Source organism: Arachis ipaensis, chromosome B8 (genome assembly GCF_059453495.1).
Source record: "Arachis ipaensis isolate K30076 ecotype BB chromosome B8, ASM5945349v1, whole genome shotgun sequence".
NCBI lineage: Eukaryota > Viridiplantae > Streptophyta > Magnoliopsida > Fabales > Fabaceae > Arachis > Arachis ipaensis.
Genome location: NC_142443.1, coordinates 12,414,874 through 12,433,050, shown reverse-complemented (window position 1 = coordinate 12,433,050; position 18,177 = coordinate 12,414,874). Strand labels below are relative to the sequence as shown.

Genomic DNA, 18,177 nt, shown 5'->3' with positions numbered 1-18,177 from the left:
CTTTCTTTTTCTTTTTATTTTTATTATCCATGTTTTCTTTTTCTTTTTAAATTTTTTTTATTGATGTTGGAAATTTATTTGGGTCATTATTTCTTATATTTTGCTTGCGGATTGTTGAGGATTTGTTTGATAATTATATATTATTTTTATAGGGTTGCTTGCATGTTCAATTTAATACTCTCTATACCTTATTTACCATGCATGCTATGTGTTTGTGAAAACGCCCATATGGTATTGTGCACTATTTTTAGATTTCTTTTAATCTACTACTCTACATGCTTGCTTTTCACAAAAACCCTTTTTATATTTTATTCATTAAATATAATTGTTATTACAAACAGACTGTTAGTTTTGAAGACTTGGTAATCAAATTGGACATTGAATGCTTAATCTATGCTACTCATGTCCTTGCCGGCATGCCAATAAACATCTTGCATTTAATTGCCATCACATGCACTTGCTATATTTCCATTGATGGACTTTTCACATGTAGTAGCAACCATGTGTTAACGATATTCTTCTTTACCGTGCACTGATTATCAACTGTTATGTTCCATTCCTTGCTCTAACCCTTAAATTTCACAAGTACTCTCCTTTTCCCTTTTCAGGATGGCCACCAAGAAGGGTAAAGAGAAAGCTACTCCCAAACCACCAGCAAGGAGAGGAACAAAAAGAGAATTAGTGGCAGAGCCATCTTCAACAGTAGTAAAGCCCTCAACAAAGAGAATCAAGAGGATCATCAAGGTCGACGAAAAGGAAAAAGCTTTCCCAGCAAAGGACACTGCGCAGTTTCCTAACCGCTACTGTGAGCAGATGTTCCCTATCCTGGCAGAGAGAAATTACAACAATGAACACCTTCTTATCCTCTCGACCAACATTGCTACCTTTGTTGAGGCACAAATTGAACGAAGACAATGGGGATTCCTACGGAGACAGTCACGGCAGGTTAATCTTTCTTGGGTAGTTGAATTCTACTCCAATTTTCACATGCCATCCATGCAGTCTGTCTATGTCCGTCAGAAACAAGTCTCCATTACAGAAGAGGCCATTCAACAAGCCTTAGATCTTCCCCCTGCTCCAGAAGGATTGGACGCATTTCAAGAAGCCGCACTCAAGCGCCAGATGTACCAATTTGACTGGGACGCCGTTCTCAGAGTTATCGCACAACCTGGCAGCAGATGGATCTACGGGTACCATCGATCCCGACCTAAGGGAATATCGGCTTCAGCACTTACCTTGGAGGCTCGAGTATGGGCACAGATTATGTCCCATTATGTCTTTTCGAGCACTCACGAGTCCTCTTTCACTGCAGACATGGCTGTTCTACTATGGTGTATCCTTACAGACCAGCACCTAAACTTACCAAGACACATCCGAAATGCAATGGGACACGTAAAAATTGCGAGCAACTTACCTTTTTCCGCCTTGGTTTCAGATCTCGTCTCAGCAGCCGGAGTCTCCTACAGAGCTGGGGACACCAAAGCCATGCTTCCACGGGATGATCAGTACATCCCTAATGGAAAATATATCAGACCTCTAGCAGCCACTATAAGCCAGCCTACTAAACCGGCTGAAGACATTCCTCCTTCAACACCACAAGCACCTTCAACAAGTCAGCTGCTCCATCAAATACTGGAGAGGTTAGACCGGCAAGAACAGAAGGCGAAGCTACGAGAGCGCCGCAACCAGCACCGATTCCTATACCTCAAGGAGCTACTCACAGGCAACCACAGACCTGACAAAGACCCAAGCACTCCGGACTCCACTTTATTTACTAGCACAGGGAGCCATGACGGTCCCGATGGTGGAGATACTGCTACCAGCCCCCCTCTGTTCCTGACAGATGGCACCGAGAACGGTGTAAATCCTTAAGTGTGGGGAGGTCGGTCAGTACCTAACCCCCGGAGGTAATTTCTCTCCCTTAACACCAATAAAATAGGATATTTAGTTAGTTTTTCTTTTGTAGAATAGGATAAATTGCATAGTAATAGGTTAATTGCATGCATGTTCTACTTGATTGAAAAACTAATAAGTTTCTTCTAAGACCCTATTTTTTTGAACAAAATTTCACTAATTTTAATCAAAACTTTTATGTTAAATTTGCTTGAAGTTGTATTTGGAACATAGTTTAAAAAGCTAAGAACACACAACCCGTATGATTTGAGCTTAATTACATGGTTACATTATTTAACCATAAATATTTTATTTTTGTGTGTTTACTTCTCTATGATTGTAATCTATATTTTGTTTCATCCTATATGTCCAATGTTTAATATATTTATATGCTTGCATATGATTGAGGCCATTATTTGTTTAGCTCACTTATCCCAATTAAGCCTACCCCTTAAGTTACCTTTGTTAGCCACTTTGAGCCTGTAAATCCCATTTGTTCTGTATTTTACCACATTACTAGCCTTAAGCGGAAAAACAATTATATATCCCAGTTGAATCTTTGGTTAGCTTAAGATAGAATTGTGTGTTAATTAAGTATGGGAAGATTGTGGGAACAAAAGATAATAAGGGAATCTGTCGTGATAATATAATGGGAAATTGGGTACCTACTCATGTGAAACTATAAAAACTAAAAATCCATGTGCATTGATAAGCTATGTTTATTTTTCATGTTTAAAAAAAATTCAATAAATAAGTAAATAAATAAGGGGACAAAATTATCCCAATGTTAAGTTAAAGGAAAATCAATGCATATGTGATAAAATTAATAGAAAAGTTGATACATGAGTATGGGAATCATACAAAAGTGGGAAAGATGGGTAGCTAGGCATGAATTTAAAAGTATATAGAGTATATGTATGTTAGGTGAGAGCTTAGGTTAGTCAAAGATTAAATTTATAAGCTTACTTAGCCATATATGTACCCTTACCCTTACCTTAGCCCCATTACAACCTTGAAAAGACCTCATGATGTTTGCATTGGTACATTAAATGTTGCTGATTGGTTAGGTGTAGAACAAAATTTTAGAAAGCATGATTAGAGAAGAGTAGAGTGATTACCCTATACACTTGAGAGACTAGAGTGTACATACATCATCAGTGAGGGTTCAATGCTTAAACTCTATGTTCCCTGCTTTCATGAGCTGCTTTCTTGCATTTTTATCTGCTCTTACTGTATAAGGATTGAATTAGTGGAATTTGATTTGTGATTGTCTTGAAGAGCTTATTTACTTTTAACCAAGTGGACAAGAATTATATAGTTGCATTTATATATATAGGTTGCATTGCATTGCATTGCATGAGTTTCACATGTTCCTAATCATTTATTTTGTCTCCTTCAACTAAGCATGAGGACATGCTAATGTTTAAGTGTAGGGAGGTTGATAAACCATTATTTTATGGTTTATATTGTGTTTAATTGTGTGGTTTTATCAAATCTTTACCCACTTATTCATATGATAAGCATGTATCTACAATTCCTTCCCAAAATTACTCCATAGTTGAAAACATGCTTCCTAAAGACCTTTTAATTATATATTTTTATTCTCCTTTATACCATTCGATGCCGTGATCTGTGTGTTCAGTGTTTCAGGCTTCATAGGGCAGGAACGGCTTAGAAAATGGAGAGGAAGCTGACAAAAACGGAAGGAACACAAGAAATTGAGGAGATGACCAGCGAGAAGCGACGCAGACGCATGGACCACGCGACCGCGCGAAATGAAGAAAATCACAGCGACGCGCTCGCGTGCCTAACGCGAACGCGTGGATTGAAAGCTGCATAAGTGACGCGAACGTGTGGACGACGCGATCGCGTGACGTGCGCGATCTGCAGAATTTGCAGAAATCGCTGGGGGCGATTTTGGGCCATGTTTTGACCCAGTTTTCGGCCCAGAAACGCAGATTAGAGCCAGGAAACATGCAGAGACCAGAGGAGGAATTCATTGAGGATAATTTTTTAGTTTTTAGATCTGATTTTACTACTCCTCTAGGTTTTCTCTCTACGCATTCATAGTTCTTAGGATTTTGTTTTTATTTCTTTTTGGATTGGGATATTGAGAAGAGTTATTACCTCCGCCAAGACTTCGTCATTCTAGTTTGTTTTCCTTACTTGTCACTTACTCTTTCATATCCTTAATCTGTCCAGAGTTAACATTGGATTATTTTTAGAGTTTATTAATACAAAGACCATTTTTATTTTTAATTGATCTCTTTGATTATTGTTTATCATATCTCTTTTTATTTCTTTTTTTTATGTATTGAAGTTTACATTTATGATGATGGAGTAGTTTTCCAACTTGATTGGGAGTTGATTAAAGGAGAACCTTGAGTTGGAATATCAAGAGTTCAATTGTGATTGGTTCGCTGTTGGTTGGCTTGTTAGTCACTAACTCTAATCCTTCCCAAGGGAGAGGATTAGGACTTGTGAATAGAAGTTGACTTTTAACTTGACTTTCCTTCATTCGTCGAAGGTTAACTAAGTGGAAACAACTACTAATTATTAATTGATCTTGAAAAAATTCCAACAAGGATAGAACTTCCGATTAATCTTCTCCCGATCAAGATCTTTATTTAAATTACATAAATTCTCTGATTTAATTTCCTGTTTATCAAACTCAAAACTATTTTGGAAAACCTCTGATTAATAAAATAGCACATCTTTCTGCAACTCGTTGGGAGACGACCTGGGACTCCTACTCCCAGTATTTTAATTCTAATTTTGTAACAACTCTTTTCTAAATTGATAAGTGGATTTTTGTGGGTTAAGAACTGTACTTGCAACGTATCTCTTATATTAATTTCTTAATCTGCCAATTTCCGCCACGTCACCCAACCAATTCTTCTTGACCCACTCCTTGACTCTGAACAGATTGAGATTTTTTTTAATTAATTCTTTTTTGGTAGTTGTCACATCATATCTGGTTAGGAGGAGTTCTTGTCACATCATAATCTTTTCCCATACCTTCTTCCCTTGATTCAAGGAAAAGAACCTTCAGTTACTTGCTTATTTTCTTAAAAAAAATTTCTTGTTGATAACCGCACCACTAAATGCTCATTAAATCTAATTAACCTCTCTCTACTCAACATTTATTGCAGCCTCTCCCTCTCTCCACTCTAACCCATTCGGCCATCTCTTCAGATTCTCACCATCCAATTCTTCTTCTCTCATTATGAAAAAGAAGGTAGCGCCTAGGAGAAGCAACCGAACCCCACATACCAAAGTTCCTCCATCTTTCTCTACTCCTCACACTCACACGCATATCCATATCCACTCTGCTTCATCTTCTTCAGCTTCTTCTCAGTCAACCGAAGCCATGAGGAGAAAAAGTCATTGCCAGAAAACCTCTTCTAGTAAGAAGATTGGAAAGGAAAAGGAACCTGTAATAGAAGAAGAAGAGTCGCAATCCTCTCCACCACCATCACCACCAAAGAAATCCACTCCACATGCTTCCGGCCGCAGTTCCCAGCGTGGAAAGGGTTATGTTCTTCGTAACACAAGAGAACCTCCAAACTTGGACTCTCTTGATTTCAAAAACAAGTTCAACAAGGGTCATTCTCACTTCGATCCGGCCAGATTCAACTCATGTGCTGCCTATGAGTTCCACAATCAAGTTCTAGCTAAACGTCACTTGTGTGCCTTTCACATAGTGAATCTGGAGACACTGACTGCAAAAGGCATAAACTTTTCTACTCTGTTTGATAATCTGAAGTGGACTCCATTGTTCAACATTCAAAAGCCTGTTTATCCATCCCTGGTTCGCGAGTTCTATGCGAACATGATGTACTATGACGGAGCAATTCACTCCTATGTCAAGAAGGTTCACTTAACTCTGAATAGAGAAATCATCAGCGCTGCATTAGGATATACTGATGAAGGAGCAATTGCATACATGACTGGAAAGTGGGATTTTCAAGTTGGGATCTCCTATCATATTGCTCTAACTCAAACTTGTGAAAATTTCTCTGCACTTGATGGGACGATTCTGACGCATAAGACTCTTGGTCCTGTAAGAGCGCTACTTCACCAAATTATCAATCATATTTTGATGCCTCAGAGTGGTTCCTATCAAAGAGTAACTATTTGTGATACCTTAGTCCTTTTTGCTATTATTACTTCTTCTCCTATTTCATTTGCTTACTTAATGGTGCGTCACATGTGAGAATGTGTACGCAGTGATAAGAAGGCAAATCTGCCTTATGGCATTTTTCTTACATGCATATTTGAACATTTTCATGTTGATTTAATAAATGAGCATGTAGAAAATAAGGTTTTCACCATCAAAGGAGGAGGAGTTTCTACACCCATGAAAAGTAACAAAGGAAAGAGCTCAATGCCCTCTATATCTTCAGATAGTGATCTTGAGAGCCATCCTTCTGAGCCATCAAAGCTTGCTGAATCCATCAAGGACGTTTTAACCGAATTCTCAAATATGTCAAATCTGATGGTACGTTCATACAAGGAAGATCGCAAGCAGGCATATGAAAATGAGAAAGCTTAGATTAAATGTAATGAAAGAGTTAACCTGCTGCTCAAGAGCTTTGAAAATGATATGGCTCATTCTGATGATCTTCTTGACTCTGATGAAAATTTGTCTGATGCTTAGACTATCTGCTGCCCTCTTATGACTGAACAATTTTTAATTTTCTGTCCTTTTGGTTTGAGTATTTTGTATAACTGTTAGTTAGCTGTTCTTGGATACTCTGAACCGTTGTGTTTTGGTGAAAAATAAATATTCTGCCTTTTGCTAGTTGCTCTCATTTGTTTTGCAGGACTCCCATTAATGACAAAAGGGGGAGGAAAGTTAAGAAAAATTGAAAAAAGGGGCCTGATCCAACAAATGAATTGAAAATTGAAAAACAGGGGATGAAATCTGAATGATTAATGATTACCACTATGCTTGTGCTTCAATTGTTTACTTTTCTCTATGATGTATGCTCTGATTTCTGGTTTATGCTCTGAATTACGTGTTATCATGATATGAATTTGCTTGTACTCTGATATCTTTCTGATGTATTTTTCTGCCAATTTTTATTTTTGCTTGATTGAATAGTTTGGCAGGAATCCTATTAACAGGAATTGTTTGTACATGTTAATTTAAAGTATGTTAAGTCTTGGTTATATGTTGAAATATACTCTGAAGGTACTCAAGCATGCTTTAATTTGGTTGTTTTATTGAGCAGAAAATCATTTAGATGATAACAAATCAAGTTTTGATTATCATATTTCATCTGCTCAGAAATCAAGCTGTTCAACATTTATTTAATATTCCATATGTTGAAGACATTGTGGCTGTAAGTTTGGTTTTAAGAATATTACAGGTAAAGCTTCCTTTAATAAAATGGCACATATTAAGGGGGAGCTATGTAACAGATGGAAAGGGGGAGGATTCCAAACCTTCAAAAGGGATTACTCTTAAACCTTACCCTTTTTCAATTCAATTTTTAGTAATGTTTGTCATTAAAGAGGAGATTGATGAGTTTGAAAAACTCCAAATTATCTTGATGATGATCAAAATATTATTAAAAATAATTAATTGTAAAATTATTAAATTAAAATTGTAATTCAAACTAGCTGATTAATAATTTTATTTTTGTGTAGATTTTTATTGGGCTAAATGAATTATGGTCCAAGTAACTTTCAGTCTTTGATACAAAAATTGTTTTATACTTTATGGCTGAATTATTATTTTGTTAGTTGGGCCAGAAAATAATGGAGCAGCCCAAAATCTTGTGTGGAAAGACCAATTTTCTCATTGTCCGAAATTAAAAAAAAAAAAGAAAAGGAAGGAGTAGTGCTTGATTTGAGTTCGGTTACCTAACCCCACTAAGGAATGAAATTCAAATTCATTTAACTTGATTTAATGCCTTGGTAAATAGAAAGAGAAAGTTGAAATTGATATGATGGCATTAATTGATTACACGTTACTAGGCATGGGGAGTGTAAACTTAACTCATTTTAATTTCTTCCTTAATTCCATTGAAAGCTTTTCTGCATTCTCTCTCTTCTCTCTTTGGTTGTCACTTCAGTGGGAAAGAAGGAGATGCAAGCTATTAGTAAAAATTACAGAGAAGCTAGAAGTAAGGAAATGGCTAAGGTGATGATGTCCTTAGCAAAAAGAAGATCCAAGTTTTGGCGTGTCTGAGATCTTTGCCACTTATGGTAAGATGTGGTGAAGAAGTCTCAAGACCACCATGCCTAAAAATGGTGGAAAATCCACTTCGGTCAGAGAAGAAGATCCCTGGGATATGGCTCATCTCTACTTTGTACATCCATCACAGGAGGTAGCTACTGTAGCTACGTGGGGAAGAAGCAGAAGATAGAGCAGATGGAGCTGTCAAAGATCAAGGGTTCATTAAGGGTCAGAAATCCTTCTTGGGGACTAAGTCAAGATGAAAGGCTCAGATCGATGAAGCTTGATGAGATGGGATGAGAGTAAGGTAATTACATGTTGGATTTTACATTCGGTTTCCTCCTCTCTCTCTCTCTGGCCGAACCGGTTTTGTTGTTGAAGAAAAAGAAGATTAGCTCGGTTGAATCGTTTCAACCTTGGAGGCTTTTCCTTCTATAATAAGGGTGAACATCCAAGGCTTGAGATAAGGAGAGGAGTGCAAAGCACAGAGTTCTCATAGCTACCCAAGCTAACAGAAGTTCTTCTCCTTCAATATTTTTTATGTTGTATTTTTCTGTTTAGTTTTGTCTGTCTTGAGTCTCATGGTGAAAAAGGCAAACAGTGTGAGGTTTGTAAGAAAAAACCAGTGAGCGGAAAAAGGCAGAGGATACAAAATTAAAAGAAAAAGCCATAGATGTCTTAGAGGTCCTTTGTACATCTGTGTTGTGTATCATGATTCTGTGGGAATCCCCTTGCAAGTTGGGTTAACACTTAGCAGTTGAAAGCTTGGTAGGTGACCAAGTCAAGTTCAGGATTGGGAATAGATTCTGGACTTGTCCCGGATAGGAAGGGTAGTTCCTAGGGAGAATTGGTGTCTGTAATCAAGATGATTATAGTGAAATTCCATCATTGTTGTGATAGAGACTGGATGTAGGCTGTATTGCACTTGGCAGCTGAACCAGGATACTTCTTGGTGTGATTCTCTCTTTCTCTTCTACTCCATTTCTGTTTCTGTTGCTAAGGAGACAAAATTAAAAAATATCTCCTGACTGGGTACGAGACAAAAAGAAAATATCTCATGTCTGGTCAAGAGTCAAAAATCGAAAAAATCTCCTGAAGTTGGTTTGAAAGGCAGCAAGTATTATTCAGCAAAAAGGGGCTAAGATTCAATCCCCCCCTCCTCTTCTCTTAGCCACTGATTACCATCACTCAAGAATAGCTCTTGATCCATTTTGGGGTCAAAGTGTAAATATTATTATGTTTTGTAAAAAAGGACAAATACTAAAAGTTTAGGGGATTAAAGTATAAATATCAAAAGTTAAGAGGGTTAAAATATATTTTTTATAAAATTTTGGAGGTCAAACTATAATTTTCGAAAATTTGAATAAAATATTATTAAAAATATTTAATAATAAAATATTAAATAATATTATTTTATAAAAAATAAAATAATGACAAAAAGGCAATTTTTCTTAAAATTCTTAGGAAAATAACTTCAAGCTCGGAATATCATAATTACCTTTATAAAATATCTAGGAAGTGATAAGAACATGTTAAGGAGACAAAGATGAAAGAAAGATAAAATATTAAAGAAAAGACAAACGTCAAAGAAAAAGAAAGTAAAACTCTAAAGTAAAGATGAAAATCACTTAGAAAAGTGAACTAGAGGCAGTATAGTTACAGTTTAGCATTGCGTTTAGGGTTAAGCAAAGAATGAAAAGTTAAACTGGTTCAGTATAAACTTAATGAACTTATGCTTGGAACAGGTTGATTATTCATACCAAAACTGAAACAATTCACAAAGTAAAAGTCAAAGAGACAAAGAAAGAAAGAATAAAGAAGTAAAGGAGTAAAGAGGAACAGAAAAAGAAAAGAGGCAATAATCAAGAATATGAAAATAATGATGATAACGAGAATGATTATGTGATGATCTGCTGCAAGGAGGCAGTCAGATAGATGGTGGTACAACTAACAAGAATGCTTTCCTGTGATACCTAGCTATAATGCTATTCTGTAAGACAAAAGTTGCTTACAGAGGTATTGAGATATGCACAGTTAAAGTATACTCCTATAAGACAAAGGTTGCTTGCAGTAAGTGTGTTGGGCATATATAGGCTAACAAGTACCGCACTGCAAGACAAAGGTTATTTGCAGTGGGTATTGCCAATAGGAAAGCCTTATTTAGACAAAAGTTGCTGGGTAACGTCAGGAGTGGGTTAGTAACTGACAGATGAACTCATTACCTATACTAGGACTAGACATGCATCATTCTTGTGTGCGCATCATTTTCTATTGTATATTCTCTGTGTTGTGCTTTATTTTTTGTATTTCTTTGTTTGTATTCTGTTATTTATTTTCTCTATTTTCTCTGTTTATTGTATGAATATGCCTTGAAATATTTTACTGTCTGACACAATAGCGGAAGCGATTAACATGACTAATTAGCCCGACTCTACTAAGAACTTCTTAGTTCTTACCCCTTCTCTCCCCCTTCATATGGAAGCAGGAGTACCCTTCCGTAATCTGCTGATGATCGTTCCGCAAAGAAGATTCTGCTCTAAGTAGTCTTCAGAGTCTAGGGTAAATTTCATTATCTGTTTATATGTATATACCATAAGACCCGCCAATGTCTACACCCTATCTATTTACGAACTTTATCCTAGATCCTTCGTATGAGGTTCCTGTTATGTGGGTACTTAATAAAACATCAGAGAGTTGCTCTTTAACGTCGTATGATCGTCCAGAGGAGTAGTAGATGATATTCCGCCTTTTGATGATGTTTCACCTAACTCGAGTTTTGAAGACTTAAAATGTACTTTTTCTCGCTTTTGTAGTTTAGAGGGATTAGGTGAGTATAGAGTCTAGGCTAGTATGGGCGCCAACTTAGGGACTTTTTGAACAGGTCAGGGTCTGAGATGTCGTATGTATATATATGTATATAGTTATTATCTAGCAAATTTTAGGGGTGTTCTAACTGAGATCTATACTCTAATAAAGGCTGGATGACTGTATGTTGTTAACTGCTTGAGATATATATAAAGATGGTTGTTTATAACTATTTTATCTATTAGTATTCGTACATTTATCTGTGTATGTGCTACTTGTTATACCAAACGTTTTCAAAAAAAGTTTACTCGTAAAAACGACAACGCTCTAACAAGGCACATGCTCATATAATAAATAATAGATAATAATTAAGAAGATAAGTTGATAGCACTCAGTTTCCGGTATAATCTACACATACTGAAAATTGGGTCGTTACATTCTCCGACACTCAAGTCAGTAATAATTCAAAGAAGAGAGTGAGAGTGACTTAAGTGAGTATAGGCTTTTAGCCTCCTTTTACCTTGACCTAATGTTGCCTAATATAGACTGAAAAGAGACTAAGCACTTTGAATATACTCGGTTAGCGAATCATAAGCTATGATTATGGTGAGAATTGCAATGTACCGTGATATTCCCAATATGTATTTTAACTATTTTATTGAGTTGTTGGTGATGATGTATCATCATGTTTTTGAGTTATGGGTCGAGTTATAATTTCTTTGGGTCGAGGTATAGGTTTTATTAGCCAAGTTATAGGTAATGGATCAAAACTTGTTTTTTCAGTAATATGTGACAATTATCGAATAATACGGAATTAACTAGATTGTAACGGCCGAATTATAGATATAACGATCGAGTTATGTGTTAGTAATTTATGAGTCATAAAAATTCTAATATTCTTTTGACCTAATCTCCAAATTATAGCTTGTAGTTGTCGAGTTATAATGTCCAAATCAAAATCTATTGCAAGAAATTAATGAGGTAGTAAGTGATTGTGTACCAAAAATCTAAATTTTTTGTACATAAATAATTTTAAAATGACCCAAAAATATGGTAAAAAATAATCAAGTTTCTCCTAAAGGTGTTGGGTAAAATGATGGAACCAAAGGAATATTTTGAGGAGTTGAATTTCTCTTTAGTGAGAACTAAATTGGTGGAAGTGGATTGGTAGAATTTGGAGTGTAGAGTGTCATCTAGTTAAAAGAAAATCAAACTAGATGTCCCTTCACTAATGTCACATGTCGTGAACACTCCTTTTACCCATATACCTCCTTGTCATTGACACCCTGCAGAACTTTAGTTTAACTTGTAAGAATCAACTTCCTCTATTTCTAGTTAAAAAGATTTGAAGTAATGAAAACACCTAAAAATATTTTCTGTTAACTACCTTATTCAGTAACAAATTTTGGGATAAAAGAAGTAGACAAAATATCATATTGTAACCATTGGATAATGGACTCCTTCTCAAAATGGTCTTACACTATAAAAAAACCTCAAACTATCTCTTTAAAAGACCCTTTTTTCTGATACTTAGAAACTCATGTTCATCTTTTTTTTTTCTCAAATTTTTCTCATTATTCTTCATTTTATTCATCAATTTTACAAGTAAAATTGGCATTCGGATGTTCCACCAGAACACTCGACAACAAGATTAATTAATCCTTGTCCAATCTAACAAAGTTTATTCATTTTCATCATTAGTTTTTGTATTACTTATTTGTCATTAATAAAAATATTTTTTTTATAAATTTATTTATCTTAAATCTCTCGTCTTAATCAATTTTTATTTAATCTATTTTTCATAAAACTCACCCGAAATCAGTAAGTTTATTTGAAAGCCGTGGATCAACAAGCCAATAATGTGCCTTCCAAAGATAGAAAACACCTGTTTCAACCATGTAGGATATAAGATCGTAATTTTAGATATTATTACTCGAGGAATAATCCCCATTTTCAAACCCGTAATCTATGTTGCCTTGTTGAGCATCAAGTCACCAACACCAATAAAATAATGACGCTTTCCGATCCGCTCCTCCAACCACCCCACGGTCTCTCTTTCTATTTAAGAATTCATCAGATAGTAATAAGTTATCAAGTGCATTACATAATATATATCTTCACATATTTATTTTTCCTCGAACAAAACTATATAATATGTATTATTATTACGAAACACCATGCTAACTAAATTAGCACTATTATATACCACCGGATAAATGAAGCCTAATCCATTGAAAACTTACCGCAAATGAGTAAAACAAATAGTTCCATAAAACTTGTTAAGGGAGAAGAAGTCAGAAACTTGGGTAACAAGTTACCTGGAGTTAGTTAGAATTCTGTTATGAGAAGAATTCTATTAGAGGCTGTTACAGCTAGTTAGAGGTTGTTAGTGGAGCTTCTGTTATGCTATGAATAAAAGTTAGTTGGGTGCTTTTGTGTTAACACACTAATAACACTTTCTCTCTTCTCTTTGCATTCTCAATCATTCTCGATCATTACTTTCTCTCTTCTCTTTGCATTGTTGTTCTTTTCAATTGGTGCAAGATCACTCATAAAAATATTGTTTCAAATAAAACAGTCTCTCATGTATACTAGGGTCAAAATGATCCAAGATGAGGCGTGAAGTTCACGCACCTATATTAGAAGGTGAAATAAAGAGGACTTGTGAAGCGCACAAACAATGTCCAACCGGTTACGAGGAAAGGAGAAGGAAGACGGTGACGCGCTTTTGTAGGGCTATCACCTACAAATGAGTGTCACAGTGAGTGAGAGGACCCCAAAATTTAAGTAGAGGCGTCAAGTATAATAGAAGATGCATGACATTGCATGTGCACTTCGTATTTGTGGAGCTCAGCTCACTAACTAGAGAAATTATTGAGTATTTTTAACTATTCATATTAAAATAGTAATTTTTTATTTAATAATAAAATATATCTTAAAAATAATATTTATATAAAATATAATACATTTACATAATATTGCATGAATATACAATGGCCAATGAGTAATAACTCGCCAATGAATAATATCTCAAATAACATAGTATTCTCATACTCAATTAAGAGGTTGCGGGTTTGAGTCTTCTATCTTTGGTAATAAATAAAAAAAATGAGTAATAACTCAAATGGCATAGGCTCCCAATACTCAATTAAGAGGTTGCGGATTCGAGTCTCCTATCTTTCCAAATTTTAAGCCAATGAGTAATAGCTCAAATGGCATAGACTCCCCATACTCAATTTACTCAATTAAGAGGTTGCGGGTTCGAGTCTCCTATCTTTCCAAATTTGCCAATGAGTAATAACTCAAATGGCATAGTCTCACTCAATTAAGAGGTTACGGGTTCGAATCTCCTATCTTTGATAAAAAAAATAAAAAAAATACAATGATGTTTAGATAAAATACTTGAGTACGATTTTTTTAGTCAAAAATTAATAAAAAATTTTAAAGTCATACTTATATGATTTATAGTTTTAAGATTTTAAAATTTAGATATTTAAAAATATTCAAAAATTAAATTTAAAATCATATTTTTTTAAATCACACAATTTTTTTACCATGTTTTAAAATAATAAAATAAAAAAGAAAAAGAAAAAAATATTTAATAGAAAGATAAATCATGAGGATGACAAGTGTTTGGATCCATGTCACAGTATTAATCATCCAACCAACATTCAACTTACTACACTATTCTGCATGCATATGTGTCACCTGCCGTCTCCCTCAAGTCTAAATATGAATTTGGTTCAGATGCATCCCAAACAATATAATGTATAATGTACCACTATCTAAATTATGGTAGACAACTTGCATGATTCAAAATTATATTATATAAAATTAAAATATAAATAAATTGATAATGAAATGCTAATAATAATACTAATTATTTATAGTATTATACTCCTTTTAAATAAAAAAATATTATGTTAGATAACTAATGATTTTCTTGAACAACATAAATAACGAATTTTAAAATGACCCAATTTAAATAAAATATACTACACTCTAAAATACTCATCTAAATCTAAATATTAGAATAACCATTCACACACCTAATAAATTGACCATCCGATATATTCATTATTCATATTGTTTAATATTTTTATTATCTACCTATACTTTTTATAAAAAAAATATGGCCAACAATTTTAATAAAAAAATAAAAAATAAATAAATATTATACTTAACGCGATGAGATAAGAGGAGCTAAAAAATTTAGATATGAAAGTAAGATGAGTATTATATTTAACATTGTAATTTTTTGTGTTTTTTAAAACTATGGAAAGTACACAAATTAGATCCTCTGATTTGTGTTTAAAAAATTTTAAAAATTTTGGATACCCTCTGATCTGTGTTTAAAAAATTAAAAAAATTTGGAGTACACAAATCGGATCGTCCGATTTGTGTACTCCAAATTTTTTTTAATTTTTTAAATACAAATAAGACGATCCAAATACAAAAAACGGACCCTTAAAAATCCAGCGATCCAATTTATATTTTATAAATTAAATTATTTCATATTTTAAAAAAAATATCTTAATAGATTATAATTTAAAAAAACATCATTATTAACCTAATATTAAAAATAAAAATGTGGATAGGAGGTGTGGATTGAAAGAACGACCCCTCGTAAGGTTAGAAGCCGGCACAGTATGGAAAAAAAAGCGTGACCGCTTGTCTCGAATTTGCCGCATGACACGTAACCTCCCTTTTAAAACACCGCTATCCTTTTTAGGCGGCGCCTCTTCCCAGTTCTCCACAGTCAAACACTCCCTTCACTTCCCTTCCCTTCCTTTCAGTAGTTATACTACTACTATTATCACATTTGCAGTAATTTTTATATCCTTTTTTTTCATTCTCTGATCTCTAATTTTAATAAATAATTTATTTGCACTTTCCTCCTTCGCCAACTGTGTATATAAACCCAACACAGCTCCAAAACGAACTAGGCACATAACTGAATACAATACACATATCATTGAACGTTGTGGTGTATTTGGATTTGGAAATGCGAAACCCATTATCGTCGATGACTATCAAGAAAAAGCATCCCGCTAGCAAGAAGGAGCCAAACAATAATATTGCCAAGGAGGTTCATTACAGGGGTGTAAGGAAGAGGCCATGGGGTCGTTATGCCGCCGAGATCCGCGATCCTGGAAAGAAGAGTCGCGTCTGGCTCGGAACATTCGACACAGCTGAGGAAGCCGCCATGGCCTACGACGCCGCCGCCAGGCAGTTCCGCGGCGCCAAGGCCAAGACCAATTTCCCTTGCGCTTCCCACCACGAAAACGACGACATCTTCGCCGTCGCCGGCAGAAAATGCGGCATCGTTGAGTCTTATCCGATTGATTCTGCGTCTGAGCGTGACGTGACACGGTGGACAGAAGTAGATCGGTTTTTTCCGTTTGTTCCATACTGTGGCGGTGAGGGCGTAGTTGCACCGGTGGGTCCGGTTTTTTTGCCTGAACCGGTTGGTAGAGTTGAGTTCGTTGGCAAGCAGAGTTGTTGTCCTTTTCGGTTCGAGCCGGTAAGGATGGATGGGTTTAGTGCACGATCTGGAAGTGGGGCCCAGAGTAACTCGGATTCAACATTAGCCGTCGATTGCAAACCAAATGGAGTTCTTAATCTTGATCTGAACCTCGCTCTACCCATTGGCCATTGATGCTTGACCTTCACCTTCGTTTTACATCGTTTTTACCCTACTAATAATACAGGCTTCTTTTTCTTTTTTTATTTTCCAATTTCACTTTCCCTTTTAACATCATGTTGAGGATATAAGGTGCTGATGTAGATATTTTCTTTCTTCTTTTATAGTCTTATTATTGTTGTTATAGTTATATTAATTAATAACAAGCTTAACAAGTTATATTAGTTATCTGGATCGAATATCTCTTATATATGATTTTATGCCAACAAAATTTATTTGATCTAGCATTTTAATTTGGAAAACGTTAAATTTTTTCTAATTATTTTTTTAATAACGAATTAATTTCTTAAACCTATAAAGTTAAGAGAGTTACATCTTGTCAAAAATAAGGGTAAGAATAAACTGGGCGAAAGCAACATGTTTATTAATTTTTTTTTTTGGTGACTACATGTTTATTAATTATACACGTTAAATTAAGTAGTAATAATAAGAAGAAGAAGAAAAAGAAAAAAAAAAAAAACAAGGTAGGATGAGTCAACACTCAACCACAAAGTTAAAACGTTTATTATATCGTCTTGTTTTAGCTCACTTAAATATTATAAGTTTACTGGGTTAGGATATGTAATGGATACCATGTTTATCTATTTTATATTGGATATTCGTACTTTTGTGATCGTATATATAAATGTCCAATTATATATATTTTAACTATTGTTGGAGCAGAAGAGAAAAGTTTGTTTGAATTTTTTTGTCATTTTTATGTTTGGTAAAGTTTTTATTACGTAAATATAGAAATAATTTTTGTTTTCAACCTAGTTTATTAAAAGCTAAAAATTCTAATTTTTTCGTTTACTTTTTCATGTTGGATTGAACTTTATGTTTTATGTATCAATTATGTACTTTATTATTTATATGTTTATTGTTTATTTTTATAATACTTTTTTTTAATACTCTCTCATGCATATTATTATTTTTTATAAAACTTCTGTTTTTTTATATGAGTTCTTCTATTGTTATTGTTTTTTTTTGTGAAATATTTTTTTTTACTTTGTATTATGATTTTATTAATTTTTATTAGAGTACCAAAGAATATTGAGAGTATTTAAAAAATATTAAAATTTATTTAAATATTTAAAATAAATATTATAAGATAACATAAAATAATTATTTAAATTTATGTTTTTTTCTGTAATTTTTCATCTAAAAATGATTTTGAATAATGTAATCTAAACAATATTTAGTTTACTATAGTCCATTTTAAATAAAAATTATCAAACATAAACTACATTAATACTAACTCATTTTTTATCAAAACCAATTTTACAAAATTAATTTTATACAAATATCCAGTTATAAACGATAATCCAAACACACGTTTAACCAATACTTATTTGTTAATTAAAAAGGAACAACAGTGCCAATAATAATGTATAGGAAGGCTTTAGTATTACATTACATACAATCAATCAATTAATTATTAGCCTTTGGTTTTAATAAAGAATGAATCGAACCAACACACACACAAAATAAAATATATAAACACACACATACACACAATAATAATCCTCCTATAATTATTCTATGCCACTTTTAAATTTTACAGTGTATACTTTCTACATGCCAGAAATAATATATATTTGTTAATGAG

General features: G+C 34.0%; 1 protein-coding gene across 1 annotated transcript; it reads left to right on the top strand.

Annotated features, from left to right (window-relative positions):
- Positions 1-15,493: 15,493 nt before the first annotated feature.
- Positions 15,494-16,748, top strand: ERF9 (erf domain protein 9). Its single transcript, XM_016313907.3, has one exon. It carries the CDS (start codon positions 15,891-15,893, stop codon positions 16,542-16,544), a length of 654 nt encoding a protein of 217 aa, XP_016169393.1. The 5' UTR covers positions 15,494-15,890; the 3' UTR covers positions 16,545-16,748.
- The last annotated feature ends 1,429 nt before the right edge of the window (positions 16,749-18,177 follow it).